The 24,155-nt window shown below is 39.4% G+C and overlaps 1 protein-coding gene across 3 annotated transcripts; it reads left to right on the top strand.

Moving 5' to 3' along the window:
- Positions 1-1,004: 1,004 nt before the first annotated feature.
- Positions 1,005-22,833, top strand: TRA2B (transformer 2 beta homolog). Of its 3 annotated transcripts, none has more exons than XM_004038154.4 (9): positions 1,005-1,808; positions 12,928-13,061; positions 14,049-14,211; positions 15,665-15,853; positions 17,483-17,598; positions 18,419-18,502; positions 20,108-20,167; positions 21,170-21,243; positions 21,850-22,833. In XM_004038154.4, the coding sequence occupies exons 1-9, from the start codon at positions 1,773-1,775 to the stop codon at positions 21,858-21,860; spliced, it is 867 nt and encodes a 288-aa protein (XP_004038202.1). In that variant the 5' UTR covers positions 1,005-1,772; the 3' UTR covers positions 21,861-22,833. The 3 variants fall into 3 exon arrangements, with proteins under 3 accessions (XP_004038202.1, XP_063560507.1, XP_055238019.1); XM_055382044.2 differs by lacking the exon at positions 1,005-1,808 and adding an exon at positions 7,788-8,063; XM_063704437.1 differs by lacking the exon at positions 12,928-13,061 and having other exon boundaries at positions 1,590-1,808.
- Positions 22,834-24,155: the final 1,322 nt, after the last annotated feature.

Genomic DNA, 24,155 nt, shown 5'->3' with positions numbered 1-24,155 from the left:
TGGCTCACGCCTGTAATCCCAACACTTTGGGAGGCCGAGGTGGGAGGATCGCTTGAGCCCAGGAGACCAGCCTGGCCAATATGCCGAAACTCCGTCTCTATAAAAAATACAAAAAATTAGCCTGGCGTGTTGGCAGGCGCCTGTAATTCCAGCTGCTACGGAGGCTGAGGCAGGAGAATCACTTGAACCCGGGAGGCAGACGTTGCAGTGAGCCGAGATCGCGCCGTTGCACTCCAGTCTGAGCGACAAAGCAAGACTCCGTCTCAAAAAAAAAAAAAGAAAGAAAGTATCCGACTTGGGCTTGGGCTCTTCTCACTATAATCCAACTATATTCTCTTACAAAATGGCAGAATTAATCTTCCCTCCTTGTGACACCCCTGTAGTTATACATGCCTCTGGCACTTACAATCATTTTTTCTAATTGTGTTTAACGGTTCTAGCACATTACTTTGTAACTTTAGAATAGAGATTGTGTCTGATTCCTGTGTATTAAGATCCGACCTTTTTTATTTTTATTTATTTATTTTTTAGACAGAGTCTCGCTCTGTCGCCCAGGCTGGAGTGCAGCGGTCAGATCTCGGCTCACTGCAATCTCCGCCTCCCGGGTTCAAGCGATTCTCCTGCCTCAGCCTCCCGAGTGGCTGGGATTACAGGCATGCATCACCACTCCCGGCTAATTTTTTTGTATTGTTAGTGAAGACTGGGTTTCACCATGTTGGCCAGGCTGGTCTCGAACTCCTGACCATGTGATCCGCCTGCCTCGGCCTCTCAAAATGCTGGGATTACAGGCTTGAGCCACCGCGCCCGGCCGATCTGACCTTTTTTTTTTTTTTTTTTTTTTGAGACGGAATCTCGCTCTATCGCCCAGGCTGGAGTGCAGAGGCGCGATCTCGGCTCACTGCAAACTCCGCCCCCTGGGTTCACGCCATTCTCCTGTCTCAGCCTCCCAAGTAGCTGGGACTACAGGCGCCCGCCACCGCGCCTGGCTAATTTTTTTGTATTTTTAGTAGAGACGGAGTTTCACTGGGTTAGCCAGAATGGTTTAGATCTCCTGACCTCGTGATCCACCCGTCTCGGCCTCCCAAAGTGCTAGGATTACAGCGTGAGCCAGCGCGCCCAGCCCGATCTGACCTTTTTTAAATGAAGACGTATTCAGGAAGGAAATATCAACAAGTAAGGCAAAATGAAGTAAGAACCCAGTGTACGAACCTTCACTTCTCTAACAAAGGAAAGACACAAAACAAGAAACTAATAAGGCAGAGAAAGGAATTGAGACTGGGGGAAACAGCATCTCCTCCCTCCCTGCACTCTCGGCAGGTTCCCTGGAAAGTTCTAGAAGGGATTCAGAAGTGGCTGGTGACATCACTGTGGCTCCGTGGCGCCCACCACAGCAGCCAAACGACACGCTAGCTTTCCCGCCTCATAGAGGCTCGCGAATGGGGGTGGGGCCCTGCGAGGGGCGGGGCCCTGCGAGGGGCGGGGTCACGTCACTTCCTGTGCGGGACGCGCTGCGGCTGGAGAGGAAAGGCAGAGCGAGGAGGGGCGAGGCCAAGAAAGCGCGCGTTTCTGGGAGGGGAGGAGCCTGGCTAAGGAGCGCCGCGTCACATCCGGTAGCGTTAGAGCCCGTGCGGAGGCGGTACGGAGCGTTTCGGCTCTGAGCGGCTGGGCGACCGGCGCGTCTTGCGGGGCTGCGGCGGAGCCTCCTTAAGGAAGGTGCAAGAGGTTGGCAGCTTCGATTGAAGCACATCGAGCGGCGACAGCAGCCAGGAGTCATGAGCGACAGCGGCGAGCAGAACTACGGCGAGCGGGTACGTAGAGCTGCGGTAGGGGGTGGCTGTGTGGTCCTAGCTCCTTGCATCTTTTTCTAGGCCCGTCGGCCTCGGGCCAGGAGGCAGGGGCGTTTTAGGCTCCGAAGTCTGAAGCCGGGAGGGCAGGCAAGGGAGACAGCATTTAACCAAAAAAAGCCCTTGTGGATAGTGCCTTAGTGCCTTGGGTCGTGAAGGAGGGAGGCCACCGGCGGGTTTATGTGGCTTCTGCCCGAGACGGCCGTTTTTCCCGTTATAAGCAGGGGAAGATGAAAATGGCCGCTGCGTCCCCGCGGTGTTGGGGGAGGGGAGCGATATCTTATTTCGGCGTTGCTCTCCTGCGAAGGTCCGCCGCAGCCATCTTGGGCTGGCGGGCTGGGCGAGCTGCCAGAGGCACAAAATGGCGGAGAAGCCGCGCGGCAACGCGGACCCGACCCACCGCGGGCCGCGCTTCGTAAGGCCGCGTGGTGGGGTGCAAGGGGCAGACGACGTTCTTTTGGGTCTTTGGGCCGGTGTTTAGGTTAACGAAGGACCGTCTTTGCCTCCACGGAAAGGACGGAGTCTGGGATGTCCTTGGGGCCTCTTAAGATGGAAACTAATCCAAGGCCGACTAAGTTCTGGGCCCGTTAGGTGGAGGGGATTGCGTGAGGGCTTTGTGTTTGGCCTAAATGAAGCGCTTTTCTCTGATGCTGAAAGGGCTTCCCAGGCAAAAATCTGTATCAGTATTCTATTAGGACAGATCACAAAGTCGCTAAGATGATTTTGTGGACATTGCATTTCCACGGGATTGTGAAGGAGAAATTGGCGGGCAACCATTTACGGCGCCGTTATTTCCTTTGTTTTGAGGCGTTCTAATACTTAGAACCACAGCGTGTGTTGGCTACAGTTTTCTTTCCCTTAAGTTTCCACCTCTTAAAGGTGTTCAGTGAGGGTTGATTGAATTGCGGGAACAAGACAGTTCTAGGGTTTAAACAGCATACGTAGTGGTCTGTGGGGCTCTGGGTATTAGATTCGGAAAGCATTGAATGATGCGAACATACGAGGCTTGCTAGAATTAAGAGGAATCTGTTAGAAGGGTGATAGAAAAGCACCATAGAAATTGATTTTTGAGGCTGTTGTGGGAATAATTTGTGCTTTTTTTTTTTAAACAATTTGTTACCTAAGTTTCCCCTTGTTGGTAAAGCTACCTTAAGATCTGAATATGATTTATCAGGTAAATAAGACTATTAAATGTCTTAGCAAACTTTTGATTAAGATTTTAGATGATTCCTCAGAGTATTTTAGGAAGAAATTTTCAGTGATGAAGCGTGAGTTTCCGGCGTAATTTTGGAGCCCAAACTGCTTAATTTGGTTTGAACTAATCAAGTCTTGCGTTTACATACTCGGATGAGCATAGAGTTTTTAGTTTTTGATGTTTTTCCGGAAGCTGATTGACTCCAATGTCACGAGTGTTTTAGATTTTTTTTTTAAGTTCTTGCTTTCTTGGGTAAGAAAGTTGGGATTGAGCTCAAAAGTTGTTAAAAAGTCGTGACTTCTGATCATTGGTAGTTGAATCTGTTAAAACTAGTCATTAGTGTTTGGACTGCAAAGTAAGCGATTTTAAAGTCTTTTGTTATTAAACAGAAAAATTCAATTATTGGGTACCTTTCTACTCTTCAGAAATACTAAATGACTGGCTTCTGACTAGAGCTCTCGGTTGAATACACGTGAAGAATGCTTGAGAATGGAAAATTGCCCAAAGAGTTCATTAGTATATTTTACGTGAGAAGGGAAACAATTGAAACTAGGTTCCAGTTTGAGACTCGGCTCAAGAGAAATTTGAAATTTTCTGATTGGTTGTTATCTTTTTACTAGTAAAATACACTGTGTTTTTCGCAATCTTTGAATTGTAGAGGGAGGTTAACTTAATGTGTTAAAAATTGAGATTTTTTTTCTTACATGAGAGTCTTCGCTTTCTGGCCGAGATCTCTAAACTTCTACGTTGTGAAATACTTCCATATTGTTGTGTTTGGTGTTTGCGTGTTTGTGTTCCAATTGGAACCTTTAAGGGTTGGAATACACCTGAATCAAACACGTGTCTAGGCTTCCAAAGCAAGCTTGGGAAAACCATAAAGCTCAATGGAACAGCTTGATCTTAGACATGCCTGTGGTGTAAATGATGCTTCTCTGGAGCCAGAAAAATGAGTGTTATTCAACTCCAGGCTTCTGAACTGGGTCTTAATGTAAATCACTAATCTCTTCAAATCAGTGGAATTCTCCCTTATTTATCTGTCTCTAATCCAGACAACCCCACCCCTCTGTGCCGCACCTTTTCCAGTGACTGTAGGAGTTTGTTGCTGTGTCCCTCCCCTTTAAGGTTGGGTGTGTGGGATAAATTCTCAGTTTGATCACTCAATGGAATACATTTGGGTGAATATAATGACATTTAAAGAACTGGTGTGTCCCTCATCCCTCGTTGGTCTGTGGCATTTATTTCCCCCCCCCCCCCCTCAAAGGTAATAGATTAACACTAAAATCTGTCTATAGGGGTCTAATTAGCAGACTTAACCTGATCTGGCCAAACCACTTTCAAAAGTAAGATCTCGTTTTCATCTCCATATTCAAGACTCTTCCCCCCAAATTGCTTGCATTTTGTAAAGGGGTTGACTAGCACCATTTCTTTGCAAAAAGAGGCACTCCTGGCCTTTAAGTCACAATTACAAGAACTTGAATAAAAAGTTGATGACAAGTTTAGAAGTGCAGGGTAATCTTTAGAGCCCAATAATGGTCACAGCATATAGGGTGTGTGAGATTTGTATGTTGGTCTTGCACGCAGTGTAATGTTCTGAGCCTCTCAATATTGTAATGAGTTTCTACGAATGAGTCTTTACTAAAGGAATGCAGAAACAGGAGACACTGATGTATGGACCAGATGTTAAAGAAAATGTTTTGACCCAGCAGATACTCTGATAGAATACTGGCTATTATTTTTGTAAAACCGATGTGTTTGCAATATAGGCACGTAATCTTTATCATTAGAGATGAATAGCAGCATCTGGACACCAACCCATCAAACTGCTTTTCAAATTCTGCAGTTTTTCTCATCTTCTACTGAATCTTGGGATGTCTTTTTATATTCCTTGGTTTTAGCTCCTAAACTCTAAATTCTAATTTTCAAAACTGAAACATCTCTGAATCTACTTCTTTCTAAAGAATTGCAGCCATCTCACCAAATTTCCTTTAAAAAAGGATTGAATTGTCAAATAGGAAATTGTTTTGTAATGTGAGTCTGGTTAGGTTTATCAGTCTCTTGAAACCCGGTTGAAATATTTTTTTCTTGGTTTTAAACAAGAATGCTTTAATATTGTGGATATTGTCTGGAACTAGAACGTGACATTTTCAAGCTGACATTACAAGTGATTTTATAAGGTAAGTACTACTGGTTTTGCCAAAAGGTTGAAGAAGAATTCAGGTGGTGGGGGAAGTGTTAATGGGATTTGCCTTACATAGCTCTTTTTCCTTCTTTCTCTACAATAAAATCCGAACGTAGGTGGTAAATATTAATGCTTTCATAGTTATTTTGCCCAGGACAAGGGCAGAGCTACAGCTGTGTATATTTCTTGAGCCTTAGCATTTTATGTTGATCAGTGTTTTTACATATGCGACTGTTTTCTTAAGGCATGGTGACTGATGTTTAGGAATTTTAAAAGTGTTTTGACCCAGGTTAGTATTGGGGGTGTGGGCTATGTAGAATTAGATATTGAAATCACTTAGTATTGTTTTTAAACTGCAAACCAAAACAAGTTCTTCACTGTAGCAAATTACAGTCTTGAAATTCCCCCAAAATCTTTGCTTTGAATTGGGTTTTGGAGGTTACATTGAGATTGATGTTATCAACATAGATTGTTACCTGACAGTTTGGATAAGGGGCCCCTTTTTCTCTAATTTTTGTGGTTAGAAATTAGGTTAAAAGGTAGTCTTCTGAAAAGTCAAAAGATATTTATATTTGCTTTTGTTGGGGAGTACTGAATGTTTTATGAATGTAAATTTAACAGTCTGTGCTATATTTGCAAGAGAGTTTTTATAAGCACGGGCCTACAACTAATTTCAGATGATGGTTTTTTCCAGACACTATTCTCCAGTTTTTGAGGATTTATCTATCCATTCACTCTTCTGGTAGACAGTTTGGCTGCCAGAAAAAAATATAGTCCTTATTATATTGATATGAGCATTGACCTTTCCATAACAGGATTAATGAGGTTTTCTTTCCCCCTATCCCTCCCAATTTTTAAAATATTGCCTTGTCAGTTAACTTAATGAGTTTGTGCATGTTTAATGTTAAATGGATTCCAGTTGTATCCCCTAGAAACATTTTAACAAAGATTGTGTTGATAGGACAAGTTTCTGTTTATTTCTAACTAGGGTCTCTTAACTAAATGTACATAACATTAGCCCAAGAGTTGATCTTCTGGTTTTATAAAGTAGCCACTTGAACTTAGCTGAGTTGAATTAAATCTAATATTTATAATAATTTAGTAATGGTTTTGTTCTTAGACTATAAGAGAAGGAACCAGGTTAGGAAGGGGTAATAAAGTAACAGCAGGAAGGTATCCACATTGAAAACAGTTGTGATAGCTGGAGCTATGGCCTCTATTCTTGTATCTTCTGCATCTAAGTGCCCTGTCTGTATCGAAGTTTTAGGAGGCCCTAAGGAAACCTGCTTGGGCATTCTGATTCCATGATTACATTTGTGCTGCCAGAAAACATTTCCCATTGCATTTTAGTGATGGAGATTTAAAGAAAACCAATTACTGTAACTCCCTTAAATAAAAACATATTTAAAAATTTTTGGATTAGATAATAATTGACTCTAAAACTAGACTAGAAATTATCCTTTTGTTAGGAAAGACATCACAGCACTTGCCAGGTTAACGATGGTTGTCTTTATGCCCAGATAGGTATAAAGACTTGGAATTTTTTTAAACAAAGCCTTACATTTTTTTCAGGAGGAAAAACCAGGAGAGGAAGTAATTGACAATAAAATGAAAGATCATCAAAGTGAAATGTAGGATAACAAGAAAAACTAGCATGTTTTATGTAGGCAGTATTTTATTTTGTTTAGTATGTTCAACAGACATTTACAGATCAACTAAATTCAATCTTTTTAATTATTTGAGGAGGTGAGCTGTAGTTTAAATAGTGCCACCTTTTAAAGTAGTATTTCTCCTTTGGACATCCAGAAGACTTAATATTTTCTTCACTAAGGGGGAAAATGTACAACAGAACTCTTTGAAAATACCAGTGTTGGATTCAAGTTTGTTCTGCTTTCCTTCATAGCTACTGGCATATTGTAGGTGGTTGACTTGATTTGTCTTTTTATGATTCATACTATAAAATCTCACTAGAGCAGCTTTTCCAGGGGGTGGGTTACACTTAAGTTCCAAATTGTCAGGTTCCCTGACACTGTCTTTCTACAGAGCTGTTTAAATACAGTACAAAAATGTGTGACGCTAAATACCTTTCTTTATCCTATCTAGACAAGTCACAATACTGTAAACCTCTTCAACCCTGAGCGTTTGTCATTGTACAAATGAATTGTCCGTGCTTTCCTTTCATGCACTTATGTATTAATGTGTCACTTTTTGACTAGAGGTGTGCTTTTGACACTTAACCTATTTTCTATTGAATATAATAAGAAGTGTGAAATGTAACTAATAGTTCTTAAAATGTTAAGTGAACAGTAAATGTTCAGTGGCGCACTTCACATTCAACTTAAGCATGATAAATCTATTTGGAGTAGAGAAATGAGATTGATTACCATATATTCTAGAACCAGCAGAAACCTATGTAGTTTTCAGTTTTTTGAGCTGCATATTCTAGTTTCTTTTTTTTTTTTTTTTTATCCAAATCAACAAAGGGATTTTTTTTTCTAGTTTCAGTTTTGGCACTGGATTTTATCCTGGAGTTTTAAAATATTCTTCATCCTGTTCTTTTTCTATTAAGGTTAATGTTGAAGAAGGAAAATGCGGAAGTCGTCATTTGACAAGTTTTATAAATGAGTATTTGAAGCTCAGGAATAAGTGAAGCTGAAATTTGAAAAAATAAAAGAAAGAATGCATGCTAATTATCAGACCAGAAGTCCCACTTGTAGAATATTGAGCAATTTGTGTGAAGTGGGGAAGATGAAAGAAGTCAGAATTTGAAACGGAAGAATGAAGAAAAGAAATAAAAATGAAGTTAAGATAAGAAGTAATCTGGAATCAGAAAGCACTACGCTAAGTAATTACTAGTCTGTTTATGTGTCCCTGTATATTTTGCTAAACATGCATGCATTATTTGTTTAATAGAGGAAAATATATACAGGGTAAAGAAGTGCCTTCCAGGGGAAACGTTTAAATTAGGTAATTCTGATTTTAACTGCTTAGTTAAATGATTGAAATGCAATTTTTAAAAAATATTTAGTAGTCAAGCACCAGGCAGCAATGAGCTCTCCAGCATGGGTAACAGTGGGCTTCATGTTGTCCTCTCTAGATAAACTTTACCTATCTAATGTTGCTGGTCCTGGGGCATGAGCGAATACCTCCAGGGTTGGAACTGGTGGTCTTTGCCACCTCCCTGGACTCTTAGATTGCACTGACCCCTTTCCTTCAGTACTGAGCAATGTATAGTAGAATATTTTCTGTTAAACCATTTTCAAAAGAATGTCACCAGGATGGTTATGGAACCAAACCCCCAAAATCCAAACAAAGCATTGAACAAAATAGTTCCCTTTGGCATTAGTGTGTTAGTTTTTTCCATATGGCACTAGTGGAAATCTGTGAGCATTTGGGCCCTAAATTTAAGATGCATATTTGCTAAATACACAGGGATGGTTTTTCAAATTCTGTTTCTGTTTAATGCCTATTTCAGCTGATTGACTAGGATTACTGATAAAATACCATAGCTTCCCCTTAGAAGAGGTGGGTCACACAAGTGAACAGGATAGCTAATACAAATTGCAATAGTGGCAGATGCTCTCATTCCTATTTCTCCTTTTTTGCTATCAACATTTAGCTATTGTAATGTTAGAGGTAATGGTTACAAAGTAGCTTTATTCTGGTTACCTGTCCCTACCACTTATTGAGAAATTCAACCCAAAAGCTGTCCCTTTTCTGTGTGTTTTGTTTTAGATGAGTAGAAGGGTCAAGTGATTGGTGTAATGTTACTTTCAGTTGAATGAGACAAGTACACATATCAAAAATAATACCCAGTAGTAGCCAGCCAACAGTTTTCTATCCAGTTGAGAATGCCAAGGGTATCATGTCACACATGTCTTCCTGAAATAAACTTTCTGTGAGAGTTGTCAGGTCTTCATGCTCTTGGAGAAAGTGACTTAAATGGCATTTCTTAGAGAATCCATTTTCTGATGCTTTCAGGCCTGTTTATTTCTATATCTTGCAAGCAGAAGAAAATTTTCTCTTAAGAAGTTTTGCATTCCTTTGTCAAATTTCTTGCCATAGATAAACTAATGATAACAAATGTTATTTTATGTTCCAAATTACTCAAAGAGCAGGCAGGAAACTGAGGTAAATGTGTGAATGAATATTACATTTTAATTCCAAGCCCATGGATTCTTTTATCAAGAAACCTGACAGGTCCTTGGGGTGCAAAAGAGGAAAAGACCTCTTAACCCCCAGCCCACTAAAGGAAAGAAAGCAATTTGGAATCTGGTTATGACCCAAGCTGGATAGACTTAAGGTGAGAAAACGTTGCTAGTGGACCATTGTGTCCATTTCTTTTTGTTTTCCCCCTTGACCAAAGCATCTGTGGGTCCTAATGTGTCTCCTCCTCGGGCCATAGGGAAGATGAGGAGGAGGCCGGCTTCTGTTCCTGAGAACAGGCAGTGTGTGAAAGACTGCCTTAATCAGAGGTCTGATTAATGCTAAGGGGAGTCAAAACAAGGAAGGGGATGACAGTGTTTCAGGAAGATAACCTTTGCCAAGGGAAAAAAATGAGTAGGAAGCATGTAACTTCCGAGGTTGACTAAGTCAAGTAAGTCAGACTTAACTAGTATGATAAACAGTGTTTTAAGAGATGCAGAGTGTTTATGAGCCACTATTTTAAATCTAACAAACCACATTCAGTTTTTAAAATAATACAGGGATTGGATGGTTAGTCCTTCTTTCAAATATGTTTTTGTAAGGTGGTTGCTGTTCTCAGAATAGGGAGATGTGGATTATTTTGTTGGAAGGCTAAGTGTGTTGTGTTTTTACTTGATGTATTCCCTTTAGGTTTTGTATTAGGATGTGGCTGAGATCCAGTCTGTGAGAGCTTGATTGATTTCCTGAGCATTTTTTCAGGGAAATTTTGGCTTTATTCATGCTAATTTTCATTTCATGGTCCCTTTTTTTGAGGCAGTGGTGTCCAGTTCTGTCTGTTGGTGTGGTTTTAATGTGTTGACCATGTCAGCCCTGAGAGTGGAATTTGAAGTATCCTTAGATTTAGGGACTTCCCCAACTGGTTTTTATAGCTTTACCTGTCTGCATTAAGATTTAAAGTTAATTATGCTTTCGATTTGGGTGCTAATTTTAGGTCTTATTTCTTGTAGGCAAGTTTTATTCCCTTGCATATGTATTTCCCAGCCAGTTAAATGGCCAGAATAACTTCAGAAAGCTTTAACTTCTTTAAGAAAATATCCCTGATAAAGGTGGAGATGTTTAGGTGTTACCCAAACAAGGGTCAGTATAGAAAAGGAAGCCTTTGCATTCTGGTATTTCCCTTATTCCTGGCCCAAGAAATGATTGCTTACAAAATATATTTGCATAGTCCGTTAGTTTTGGAGGCTGAGTGAAAACTCCTGTGATTTCAGAAATATTGTATCTGTGATCTGCTAGATTTTAAGGAGAAAACTTCATTAAGTCTTATTTTCTAGGTTAGGAGTACTGTCTCTTCCCTCAGTGGACAGGTTGCCGAAGCATCTTAGCTTAGAATAAAGGTTTTTCTGTTAAAGCCAGGAGCTTAAAGAGGATCTTGACTTGACCCATTCTTCCTTTATACTCAGATTCCTGGGCTGACTGATTTCTGTTAACTACAGTTACTTTATTGGTAGTCTTAACTGTTACTGTGAAACACCCATATTCTGCTTTCACTTCTGGAGAAAATTGTTTCATTTCCATAGAGGTAATCTTTCTAGTGTTGGAGTAAACAGGCTTTTAGCAACTTTTGGGTTCCCCATTTCTATATTCTCACCTATGTTAATTTTTGCCTGTGGTAAAAATAGCAAAAACTACACCCTCATTTTTGAGACTTCCTCCTTTGTCCATGGAGAGAAAGGAAGTGTCCGTTCAGAATACTTGATAGGGAATTCCAAGGGATTGTTGTTAATTGGAAGCCCCAGAGCATCACTACATCCTTTAACCATTTCTTGATGTTAAAGGCAGCTGTCCTCATTAATAAAGAAGGGTATCATATATTTTTCTTTTAATCTTTTTACAGTCACTCATGGAGGGAGGTAGAGGGGAAAGGCTGTCACATTTCATGTCACCCCACCATGTTTTATAATGGCTTTGAAGTCATTTGAACGTTTCTAGAGTCGTCTGGGGCCTAGAGACCTGAACTCATTTTACTGGATGAGTTAGCCTTTCCTTCTGTGTTAAACCTCAAACCTTAATTTGTCTGTTCTGTGTTACATTATAAATGTTTTCCCTGAGCATCAAAGGATCATCCAAATTTTCTCCATTATGTTGTAAACCACAAAACTATCTTCTAAAGTGTTTTGAGCTGTAATTTAGAATAATCCTCTACTGTCCTTTCAAGAATGTCCAGAATACTCTGATGTATCACACAAGGAAATCTCTTGTGATTAAATTTTATCTGAAAGCTTCACCTTTGATTCATGCCATATAGTGACTTACTGTAATACTGCTTCCTTTTGAGTCTTGACATTTCTGCTCTCTGGAGTAGAAAGGCTCACCAGGCTTTACTTTGTCTAAGTTTGATAACCTAAAATAAAGGTTGCCTTGATAATTTTACCTAGTTATCAGACTGACTAGGAGTAGATTCTGTCCTTTCCTCATCTACTGTTTTGGTGCCTTGGCAGAACTTTTCCTTGGTTTCATTACTTAGTATACCCTTTTGTTGATTGACTATGTGTCTTTAGCTCGTTGGTGACCTAGTTATCCTGGTTACCATTCCTTTGCTATTTTTCATTACAAATCCCCCCTTAACCTGCCAGCCAATCCCAGTTTTGGTTGGGAAAGCTATGAGTACACAATATTTACCTAAACTTTGGCTTTTGTATGTAGTTTCTGTACTCTTTTTGCTTCCTGGGCCCTAGGTTAGGAGCTTCTGATTTAGCTGCCCTGGTTTTAATGTGTACTTAAGTAACTAGGTAAGTTAGGTTAATTCCTGGTTTCCCATAAGTTTGCCCTGGCTCATCTCCATTTAGCTGGAGAAGCTGTGGAGGATCTCTGACACCCTCTCTACTCTTATTTGTGTGTAGTTCGCTATTCTGTTGTAGCTCCATCTGGTTGCTTTCAGTTTTTTAGGGGGCCTCCCACCGTGGTTAGATGCAATAGGGTTTTACAGGGTTTAGTGTCCTTCAAGCTAGCCTTTGCTTTCCACTAGGTTTCTGCTTTTCTCTAGGATTTGAAACTGAGATCATCATCTTTATCTCTTTTATCACTGAATTATAAGTAATAACTTGAAAGGTCAAGGTCTTTAAAAATCAAGCATTTTTTTAAGTAAATTATAAATTATATAGGATTTTGTTTTATTGATTGCAACTTGATTGAAATAGGTATAAAGTATAGGTGTCATAGTTAATAAGGTTCCGCCTCACCCTAGTCTTTATGGAGTAACATTCTGAAACACAGTCCTTGGACAGTTCCCTTAACTGCTTGACTTTGGCACCCCTTTCTGAAGGAAGTGGGGTCAAATAACTTATCCCTGCTCCAAAAAGGTGGAAGAAAGGACAAGTTAATTGACTTATGTCATTTGGAGCAATGAAACTATTAACACCAGGTATACTCAGTTCCTGCCCTTACCTATATTTTCTTATCTTGGAAGGGGATTGCTGTCCCTCACCATTTATCTCACAGCAGCTTATTTGTTTTTAAAGTTGCCCAGAAAGTGTGCAAATTAAACTTTTAACATCTACGTGTAGGAATCCCGTTCTGCTTCCAGAAGTGGAAGTGCTCACGGATCGGGGAAATCTGCAAGGCATACCCCTGCAAGGTCTCGCTCCAAGGAAGATTCCAGGCGTTCCAGATCAAAGTCCAGGTCCCGATCTGAATCTAGGTAAGAAAGACTGTCTTGAGATTTCCTTGTTACTCTTAGCTCTGAAATTGGTGCGTGTTTTGTAAACCAGGAAGGTAGAGAGGGTTAGATTATTTGTTGGCCTATTAAATATTGGTACTAGAAGTGAACTTAAGTTCTGGGAGGCAAGACTAAAAGCGGTTAAGAGCCTGGGCTTTTGGAGTCAGGGTTTTCTATTTTTGCTGGTTTGGGCAGATTATATAACCTTTCAGCTTTAGCTTCTTTATAAAAGGCAAATTAGTAATATAGTACCAGTTCTTCAGGGTTGTTGTGAGGATTTACTGAATGTAAGTAAACTGCTTACTAGTATGGCAAATACACTGCAGAACATTGGCTTTCAGTAATTAGAATTCTTGATAAATAAGTATATATATGGTGCGCTTTTTTTTTTTTTTAATGTTGGTCAAGAGTAGGCTATATATACATCCTGGTTTGCCTGGGGCGATACCATTTATGCCTGTGGTCAGGCATAATTAACAGCACCCCTTTTCTTAAATGTGTGTCCTCGTTTTGATGACAATTTAGAGTCACTCTAGTTAGTCAAGAGCCACTCAATTTTTTTGTTTTTTTAACTGCTGGGGAATACTCTTTGTGATTTTGTTACTGTATTAAATTAATGGTGGGCATAATGGGAGACAGAAAAGTAGAGAATGGTCTTCTGAGGGGGAAAGATGGGCACAAGCCAAGCTAGTAAAATGCTGCATGACTTGATTTGTAAAAGATAAGTAATATGTCTTTAATTGGAAGAAATACTGGAGGAGAGCTTGTGGTTTTTAGAACGCTTCCTAGCAAAGTTGAAATGACTAAATAATTAGAGAAGAAAAGTATTGATCCTACTAAATTGGTAACCATGTTAGCATATTCCTGGATTGTTCCCTCTTCTGGAGTTTAACTTCAGAACAGAGTAATAAACTTAAAGAAGACAATATTTGTTTTCAGTCATAACCTTAGGAGGTCTTTGTCTTGCAGGTCTAGATCCAGAAGAAGCTCCCGAAGGCATTATACCCGGTCACGGTCTCGCTCCCGCTCCCATAGACGATCACGTAGCAGGTCTTACAGTCGAGATTATCGTAGACGGCACAGCCACAGCCATTCTCCCATGTCTACTCGCAGGCGTCATGTTGGGAATCGGGTAAGATGAAAAACTGGTTTTGAAGCAGTGAACTGCCTAAATTTACTTTTTCTTAAAGTTAGAGCTGATTTTGACAATAGAGCTTTAGCAGTGGGTGCGTGAGTGAAATCTTCAGAGGCTTTTTTAGTGTTTTGAGAGAGTCTTTTAAGTTAATCTTCCATGACGGGGTCTGCATTTGGGCTACCTGGCAATTAAGCATAATACTGACACAATGGTGTAACTCCTTAGCCCATCAAAAAAAAAAACTTCCGACTGTGCATTACTATACTGTACTATAGTATTAGTACATTAGTTCAAAATATAGTTCTATGCTAACGTTAACTCTTTTCAGGCTGCATAAACCTAGTTAGATGCTCTCATGACTTTCCCATTTAATTTGAAGCTAATTTCTTTTGGGCGTTGTTAAGGCATTTTTTACATTTCATGAAAGGCTTCAAATGAGATGATATTTATTGTGATTTCATTGTATAATCCAAGTGGTTTAGGAGGAGGGTGCAGGGGGGGACTTAATGTTTTTAGAGTAGAGTAAAATTTTTCCCTAGTAAATTGTTAGTTTATGAAATAAATGGAATCTTTAGGTAAATTCATCACAGCATCTGGAATGTTAGCAACATATGGCGCACTCTTTATTCTTTCCTCTTGTCATCTTTTTTTGAGACAGGGCCTCACTCTGTCACCCAGTCTGGAGTGCAGTGGTGCAATCTCAGCTTACTGCAGGTTCTACCTTCCAGGCTTAAGCGATCCGCCCACCTCAGCCTCCTGAGTAGCTAGGACTGGAGGCATGCCACCACACCCAGTAATTTCTTATATTTTTGTAGAGACATGGGGTCTCACTGTGTTGCCCAGGCTAGTCTCAAAACTCTGCTGAGCTTCAAGCAGTCCACCAGCCTTGGCCTCCCAGAGTGTTTGGATTACAAGCATGAGCCACTGCGCCTGGCCAACTCTTGTTTCTTACGATTGCAAGCTGTTTATGACCTGTAAAATGGTTTGGTACGCATCCCCTCAGGCTTCGTTTATGTACATACTTGTGTATTGTGTTTCCAAAAAAATCATCAGAGCATTCTATTGAATGGAAGGTGTGTCAACATTACAATTTTTTCTAGCTGATAGACACAGTGTGGTTCCAGTTATCCTTGTATGTCATATTATGAATATGTGAATTTTTCTTAGAATAAATTCATAGAAGGAAAGATGCCAGGTTGCTTTTCGCCAACACGAGTGCTTGTTTACCTACTTAATTCTAAGGTTGAAATTTTTTCTTTTGCATTCTTTCCTTACCCATTCCCAAAAATACTTGTACTTGCTGTAATTTTGTAATTTCTAAGTGGTGTTTGGTCTAATCATTATGTACTTTTCTTATTGGTGACATTTTGGCTAGTATACAGCTCCCTTTTTAAACAACTTTGATTTTATGACAACTTTTCCAAAGTTTAAAACTTTTTTTTTTCCCTAGGCAAATCCTGATCCTAACTGTTGTCTTGGAGTATTTGGGCTGAGCTTGTACACCACAGAGAGAGATCTAAGAGAAGTGTTCTCTAAATATGGTCCCATTGCCGATGTGTCTATTGTATATGACCAGCAGTCTAGGCGTTCAAGAGGATTTGCCTTTGTATATTTTGAAAATGTAGATGATGCCAAGGAAGTAAGTAAAAGTCAGCCTGTTCCTTTGTAAACCATCAGTTCTATTGTTAACGCCAAGTACCAGTTGGCTAGGATAAGGACAAGGACAAGTCAGTAATACTTCGAACTTTTTCTCCAACCTCTCGTGGAGACTCAGGATACATGCAGAATAACAAAATTTTGTATAACTTGGGAAAGTTGCTCCTACCACCTGCTTTATTAGTTGCCACCTATTGGTGTCAACTATACCCCAATTCCACCAGGATATGTAGTCAGTGTTTACACTGGGTTCACATTCTAGAGTCAAAAATAACCAAAAGCAAAGTTATGATGCAGAAGGAAAACATTGTTCCTTTTTTGGCTAGTGAATGATGTCATATTTGGATTTTGATTTGTCTTGAGGCAGAATATAGAGTCAAGATTTGAAACGTGGGGCTAGACCACATTTAAGAAATTCAGATTTTAGGTACATTAAGGATGGTAGCTAAAGTCGTCTCCAAGTATAGAGAAGAGGAAGAACTGAGAAACACTTAATGACAAACGGAGTTTCACTCTTCTTGCCTGGGCTGGAGTGCAGTGGCGCGATCTCTGGCTCACCGCAACCTCCGCCTCCTGGGTTCAAGCAGTTCTCCTGCCTCAGCCTCCTGAGCAGGTGGGATTACAGGCCACCGCACCCAGCTAATTTTGTATTTTTAGTAGAGACGGGGTTTCTCCATGTTGGGTCAGGGTGGTCTCAAACTCCCAACCTCAGGTGATCCGCCCCCCTCGGCCTCCCAAAGTGCTGATTTCCTAATTAAATTTTTGCAGTAGGATCATAGCTCTCGGAAAATAGCATAAATTTTATCTTAATCTCTAGTGCCAGAAACTGCCTGGGCGTAAACACTAGCTTGAACATCTGAACTAGAAAATAGCATAGTATTGGAATTAGAAACTTAAATTCTATTTAGGTGAAAGGATGTTTCCTCAAATTATGAACAAACTTTAATGTGTTTGAAATGGGGTATTTTTATTTTTTAAATGTATGCTGTTAATACATATTCTGGGAAAAGGAACTATATGTACTTAAGGCTGTGCTTCAGTCTTAGCTTTTGGCTTCCAGAGAAGGGCTAAGAAAACTTCCAAGGGTTAAATAATGTGTTCAGGTTTCAGTCATAGGATCTCAGTCACAACTATTTAACTCTGTTGTTTTAACCCAACAGCAGCCAGATGAATGAGTTGGGGCCCTATTCCAATAAAAGATTATTTTGGGGCATTGGAATTTGGATTTTGTGTGTTTCTTCACTTGTCATGAAATACTATTTTTCCCCCTAGTTATTTAAATTCTTAGCTTATGGGTTATACAGAAACAGCCAGCTGGCCAGAGTTGACCTACAGGCTATAGTTTGCCAATTGTGTGCTGCTTTGGAGCTGGAAATACTGTCAAGATCATAGTTAGGTAAAATAATTGTTTCAAGTTTTTATGAGTAGCTTTTACAAATGAACATTTAGTGGAGGGAACAACACATTTGTAAGTTGTAGACCTTATGTTCTGGCTAACATTAAGATAACTTAATGCACCTAACTGAAATGTCCAGTGAGATCTTACTCATAGCCACAGGATAATTAGTGGCTTTGTTCAGGATGTATGTAACTATTTATTTATCTTTTGAAGGCTAAAGAACGTGCCAATGGAATGGAGCTTGATGGGCGTAGGATCAGAGTTGATTTCTCTATAACAAAAAGACCACATACGCCAACACCAGGAATTTATATGGGGAGACCTACCTAGTAAGTTTATTTTCAAAATAAATATAATTGGCAGTTGTTCACTTGCCAAAGAAACGCTTGTATTAGTGGAAAGTCTTCAGCACTTAGGTTTGTGCCATAAACTTGACTGTTGATTGATTAAATGCTCCTCATTAGGGCATTTTTCTCATAGTAGAAGTTCAGCCATTACAGGTAAAACTAAATCTTAGTCAAGTGCATTTTTAAATTTTATTTTTTGTTTGTTGTTGTTGTTTGGTTTTGTTTTGAGACGGAGTCTCGCTCTGTCGCCCAGGCTGGAGTGCGGTGGTGCAATCTCAGTTCACTGCAACCTTCGCCTCCCGGGTTCAAGCAGTTCTCCTGCCTCAGCCTCCCGAGTAGCTGGGACTACAGGCGCGTGTCGCCACGCCCGGCTGATTTTTTGCATTTTTAGTAGAGGCAGGTTTTCACCATGTTAGCCAGGATGTTCTCGATCTCCTGGCCTCATGATCTGCCCGCCTCGGCCTCCCAAAAAGCTGGGATTACAGGCGTGAGTTGCTGCACCCGGCCTAAATTTTCTTAAATAGAGCAAAGTGATACTATTTTTGTTTCCTCTTAGAAATATGTGGGATATGCAAATTGATCTCTGGCAGGATCTGTGTGCCTCCTTAACCAAAGATTTTTAAAAATAGGTTTATATATATTGAAACAAGGGAAAGGGCAATGTTTGCTCAATATAGGTGAGAATTTTAACAGGAATAATTTTCATTTTCCAGTTAATGTGTCAGAAAAGCCCTACTAGTAGATATAAAAACTCATGTCCAGAAAGATAAGGGAGGTCACCTGAATATTTTTTTCTTCATAGTGGCAGCTCTCGCCGTCGGGATTACTATGACAGAGGATATGATCGGGGCTATGATGATCGGGACTACTATAGCAGATCATACAGGTAAGTTATGAGGTAGAAAGATCAACGTCTGAATCTCAGTACAGTGTACAAAGCAGCACTATGCTTAAGTTTTAGCCTTTGTTAAAAGCTTTGCTTTAGTACTTTTACTCGAGAAATGCAGAGTAGAAGGTTAAATCAGATTTTAAGGTTCTGTGTCTTAATCAATTTAATGTGTAATTGGATTTCTGTTCAAATATTCTAGAATATAAATGGGATTTAAATGATAACTTGGGATATTAATAATAAAATGTGTTTTATTTTTAAACATTGAATGAGGCCAGGCGCAGTGCCTCATGCCTGTAATCCCAACGCTTCAGGAGGCCAAGGCAGGCAGATCACCTGAGATCCAGCCTGGCCAACATGGTGAACCCCATCTCTACCAGAAATAAAAATTTAGCCGGTTGTGGTGGTGCACGCCTGTAGTCCCAGCTACTGGCAGGTGAATCGCTTAAACCCGGCAGGCAGAGGTTGCAGTGAATTTAGATTGCACCACTGCACTCCACTCTAGGCAACAGAGCGAGACTCTCAAAAAAAAAAAAAAATAAATGAATACATAATGAAAGCAAAATTATAGGCTGAGGCGGGGGAATTGCTTGAGCCTGGGAATTTGAGACCAGCCTGAGCAGCATAGGGAACCTCTACAAAAAATGAGGCAGGAAGCCGGGGAGGTTGAAGCTGCAGTGAGCCAAGTACGCTCCCACCTGAGTCTCCTCCCCCAGAGCAAGACCCCACCTTAAAAGAAAAAATTATAGCCTCTGTCTTAGCCTTTTAAAAACAAATTTATAATGGCTTATAAAAGCAAATTTCATAAGCCATTTTGGAAAGCCAACACTTTTCAGGCAGTTTCTTGGAATCTCTTAATGCATGCATCGTACACTGAGGGCAGGTAAAACGGATGCCTTGAAAGAGTCCAGAGAATAATTTTAAAGACGTTAATTTAGTATGACAAGGGTATGTGGCTTTTTATTTTTGCCAAAAATTTGGTATTTCGGGGTTTGGGTAGGGAAATGTCAATCATAGTTAAAAAAATAAAGATATCTTTGAGAATACTTCCAAAGATAAAAATGAAGTAAAATTGTGACATTTTGGTCCTCCCTTGTCAAAATGTGTAATTTGACAAGTCAAATAACGTAGTTGGTAAGTATTGACCACAGTTGTCATTGATAATGGTATTGAGGTATATGGATGTCTTTTTTGTGCATTACTTGGCAATGTTTAAGAAGTTAACAGTTGTCATTGTCTGAAAGTGAGTCTGTAAGTGTATTGTTCAGCATTTTATCACCCATGAAAACCCTTTTTTTATTTAAAGCATCACTCTATTGAATGGTACTAAAGGTACAAATTTGTTGGGGCTGAGATTTTTTTCTTAGTTTGATTTTTTTTTTTAAAGAGCATTTACTTAGGAATGTTCTGTGTTCTAATACTACTCATTTCAGCCACCAGAGAGAACCCTATGCCAGTTTCTAAAAAGGGTGGCAAATCACTTGACCTGCAAGAAACATCTCATTCATGCTCTATGAAAATTTTTATTTTACTAAATGAATGACATAATTTTTTAAAACTTACAAACTGAATGCGTGTTGTGTTGCCTTTCTGTCTTCACAGAGGAGGAGGTGGAGGAGGAGGAGGATGGAGAGCTGCTCAAGACAGGGATCAGATTTATAGGTATGCCAGGAGAGGACTTAGCATCTGTACAACAGTATAAAGCTTCACATAAAGATGTTTGCCTACTAATGTTTTGGTAAATTATAAGTGGAATACCCAAAATCAGACTGTTTGAAGCTCATGAAAATATTCTAACGGAAACTAAATATATAAAGTCTTTGTATATTTATAAAAATTAATTGGGTTTACAATAGGTTATTTAGTGGTACCATTTTATACCGTGATGAGGTACAGTGATGTTAAAGTTAGTCACTGATAACTCATTTTTTTGTCATTATGTTCTTGTATTACATTTTCCTTGCTTTTCAAAAGTAAGCATCTCAAATAGCACAAGAACATTCAAGCCAGCCTTTTTTACACAAAGCTAAATCCTGAAGCACTTGTGAAATTAGTTTTGGGTGTTCAAGAGGGTGCTGTTGGGATTATTTAATGGTATGGGAATTTTCTCATTTTTATTTTTAATTTTTGGAGACAGAGTGTTGCTCTGTTGCCTAGGCTGGAGTACAGTGGAGCAATTTGAGCTCACTGCAGTCTCTGCCTCCCGAGTAGCTGGGATTACAAGCATGCACCACCGCACAGAGCTAATTTTTTTTTTTAGTAGAGACAGGTTTTCACCATGTTGGTCAGGCTGGTCAAATTCCTGCCCTCAAGTGATCCTCCTGCCTTGGCCTCCCAAAGTGCTGGCATTATAGGCATTGAGCCACCGCACCCAGCCAGGAATTTTCTTTTACAAAACTCTCTTAACATACTTCACAAAATTTAAAAAGTAAGCAGATTAAAATATAGCAAGGATTATTTGACCTTAAAGTTATTAAGAGTGCTTATTTGACACTTGGGCCTGATAATGTGCTTCATTCTCAAGATTTAAACAGACCTTGAAGGTTCATGCAGCTTTCCTTTTTTGGGGAACTGATGAAAGGGCAGTATATATGGTCATAAATTTATATGTTTGGTCTAATTGTGATCTATTGAGACTTAGACAATCTTGACATTTGTTTATAGAAGGCGGTCACCTTCTCCTTACTATAGTCGTGGAGGATACAGATCACGTTCCAGATCTCGATCATACTCACCTCGTAAGTTTTTATCTTAATATGATTGTTTATATTGTAGTATGGTATATGTAGTATTGTAGTATGATATGTATATATCAGTATACACTGATGACAGTGTATTCCCTTTATCAGATAATGGATTGGTTTCAGGTAGTTTTATACCTATGATTCCCCACACACCCTGAACATTTTTTGGTTCAAGAAAGTTTGTGGAAACAACCCTTAGAGTCCTATTATTTTTTAAGAAGGAAAAATTGGACAGCCTCCTGAGCCAGAGTAGGCTCGGAGACTCCTGTTGTTTCTAATTGCAATAGTAAATAATGTATTTCCACCATTTAGTAGCTTTTCAAGAGTCCTTAAAAATTTTTGGACAGCACAGAAACATGGATTACTTAGCCCTTTAGTTCTCAGATTGAGTTATATACTTCCCAGCAATTTCTGTTATTTAACATTGCTATCTCATTTCTGGTGTAATACTTACATGGAAGTCTTTCTCTATTTGGGGGTGGTGGGGTTCTGGTACATAGGAATTTCTTAATGGCAGAATATTCTGAAATTCTCAGCATTAAAGTATACTTGATAATTAGTTCACTTAATATTAAAGCATGTTCATTCTTTTCTTCCCAGGTCGCTATTAAAGCATGAAGACTTTCTGAAACCTGCCCTAGAGCTGGGATATTGTTTGTGGGCAATATTTTTTATTGTCTCTTGTTTAAAAAGTGAACAGTGCCTAGTGAAGTTAGGTGACTTTTACACCTTTTATGATGACTACTTTTGGTGGAGTTGAAATGCTGTTTTCATTCTGCATTTGTGTAGTTTGGTGCTTTGTTCAAAGTTAAGTGTTTTCAGAAAAGTATGTTTTGCATGTATTTTTTTACAGTCTAAATTTTGACTGCTGAGAAGTTTCTATTGTACAAAACTTCATTTAAAAGGTTTTTCTACTGAATCCAGGGTATTCTGAAGATCGAAGCCTGTGTAAAATGCTACCAAATGGCAAAAAGCAACAATAAACAGTTTGATTTTTACTTTTCTTTCTAACATATCAATGCTTAGCAGAACTATTCAGATTGTCAGTAGTAAATTTAAAGACAAATGCCCATTTTCCTCCAGTCCATGAAACATACCATACTTATATACCTGCAACTAAGTGTTTAAAATTATGCTCTGTAACTCTGTACTGCTAGTATTAGAACTAAAAATCTTAAAATACAGCCAGTGCTTAATGCTTATATCAATGTGGATTTGTCGGCTTTTATGTAATCTGTAATATGTATAGCAGGAAATACGAAGAGTTACACAGTGTATGCCTTAAAAGGCTGTTTCTTAAAGCTGTTACAAGGGGATAATGGTATTTCAACTAGTTATCAGCAAGTGACAATACATTCCACCACAAATACACTCTTGTTCTTCTAGCTTTTAGACTATATGAAAAAACCGGGTGCTTCAAAGTACATGATAAGGGAACACTATACCTGTGTCATGGATGAACTGAAGACTTTGCCTGTTCATTTTTTAAATATTATTTTCAGGTCCTTTGCTTACCAAAGGAGGCCCAATTTCACTCAAATGTTTTGAGAACTGTGTTTAAATAAATGCAAATGAAAAGAAAAATGTTGGTGCAGCTGTTCACAAAGAAGTGTTCTTGTTCTATTATAATTAGAGTTCTGTAGTTTAATCGTTAGGGCAGTGTGTTGGCTTGGGCTGAGGTGTATCTTTGCTATTTTGGGGTGGGGTGAGCGGGGGAAGAATTTCTGTATTCCTGGAAAATTCAGAGTGCATAACTAGGTATTAGAGCGATCTCCATTTGGGGATGGAGTTACAGTAAATAACTAGACTGCGGGTACTTGGAATACATGTTCTTAGTATTATTTTGCATTTAAGTAATTTTTCATGACCAATTGTAGGGATGTTGCTACAGGTGGGTTATTTTGTTGCCTTGCTAACCTTTATCGCATCTAGGTATTAGTATGTTTCAGGTACTTTGGGAAGAACTTTACATATAATCTTTAGCAATGAAATGATGTAGAGTAACTTACCTTAGTTCAAATAGCTGTTTAAGTGGCAATGCCACGATCTGAATTGAACCTAGGTGATCTTAGTCCACAGTTCTCTTAATCATGATGTCTCAAATCTGGGTACCTGGGTGATGGAAAATACCAGTAATGGAGCATAGGCAGTATTGGCAGGTCTTAATTTGTAAAACTTACTGTCCAGGGTGTTTTCAGTGTTTGCCAACTTTTGGTAAATTAATATGCTTAGAGAACTACCCTTAGGTTTCTTTCTGATAAGTATGTGGAAACAACTTAGTATATGCCTGATGGGTTATTTCAAATTGTTCTCAATGAGTTTTGAAACAAGAATTTGTAGTATTTATATATAAAGTTGAGTTTTAGGGTGTGGTCCCAGAGGGGGTTGTGTTATGGATGGATAAATTAAAGGCTGAGAAACCTGGTTTTATCGTGGTAGTATATACAGGCATCCTCTCCTGAAGTAACTACATTCTCCACCATTTTCTCCCTAACCAAATCTCTCCCCTGATATCAGTTAACTGATGGCTTGCGAGTTCACACTCCTGATAATCTCGAACATAACCCTCGGTTTCTATCCTAAAGCCTGAGTTTTAGCCCTTTAGTTGTGTAGCCATCCTTTATCCTGCTGATTGAAAGGTTCCTTTTTTAGGCTAATTTGAGTTGTTTTCTGGCTTTTAGGTTTGAAAGAATTTTAGCCATTTGACATGGCTACAAAGAGTGTTACAGGCAAAAGACCTTGAGGAAAATTTGGAATTTTACCAAGTTGAGACAAACTGAGAAGTAGTGAGACAAAGTGGTAGTCTTTTGATGTGCTGTAATGCTAGTCACCAGTTTCATGAAAGGGAGGCAGCAGTTACCCGTAGGTAACCCCTAGGTAACTGCTGCCATGGGCAGCTGAATTAG

Source organism: Gorilla gorilla, chromosome 2 (assembly GCF_029281585.2).
Source record: "Gorilla gorilla gorilla isolate KB3781 chromosome 2, NHGRI_mGorGor1-v2.1_pri, whole genome shotgun sequence".
Lineage (NCBI taxonomy): Eukaryota > Metazoa > Chordata > Mammalia > Primates > Hominidae > Gorilla > Gorilla gorilla.
The sequence above is the reverse complement of the archived record's forward strand: the minus strand, read 5'-3'. Positions and strand labels throughout refer to the sequence as shown.

What these genes read in the sequence shown, in the direction of transcription:
- TRA2B (XM_004038154.4), top strand. Translation starts at nt 1,773, where the DNA reads ATGAGCGACAGCGGCGAGCAGAACTACGGCGAGCGG. An exon ending in GGCGTCATGTTGGGAATCGG is followed by an intron (nt 14,212 to 15,664) that starts GTAAGATGAAAA and finishes TTTTTTCCCTAG; the next exon opens with GCAAATCCTGATCCTAACTG. An exon ending in ATGTAGATGATGCCAAGGAA is followed by an intron (nt 15,854 to 17,482) that starts GTAAGTAAAAGT and finishes TATCTTTTGAAG; the next exon opens with GCTAAAGAACGTGCCAATGG.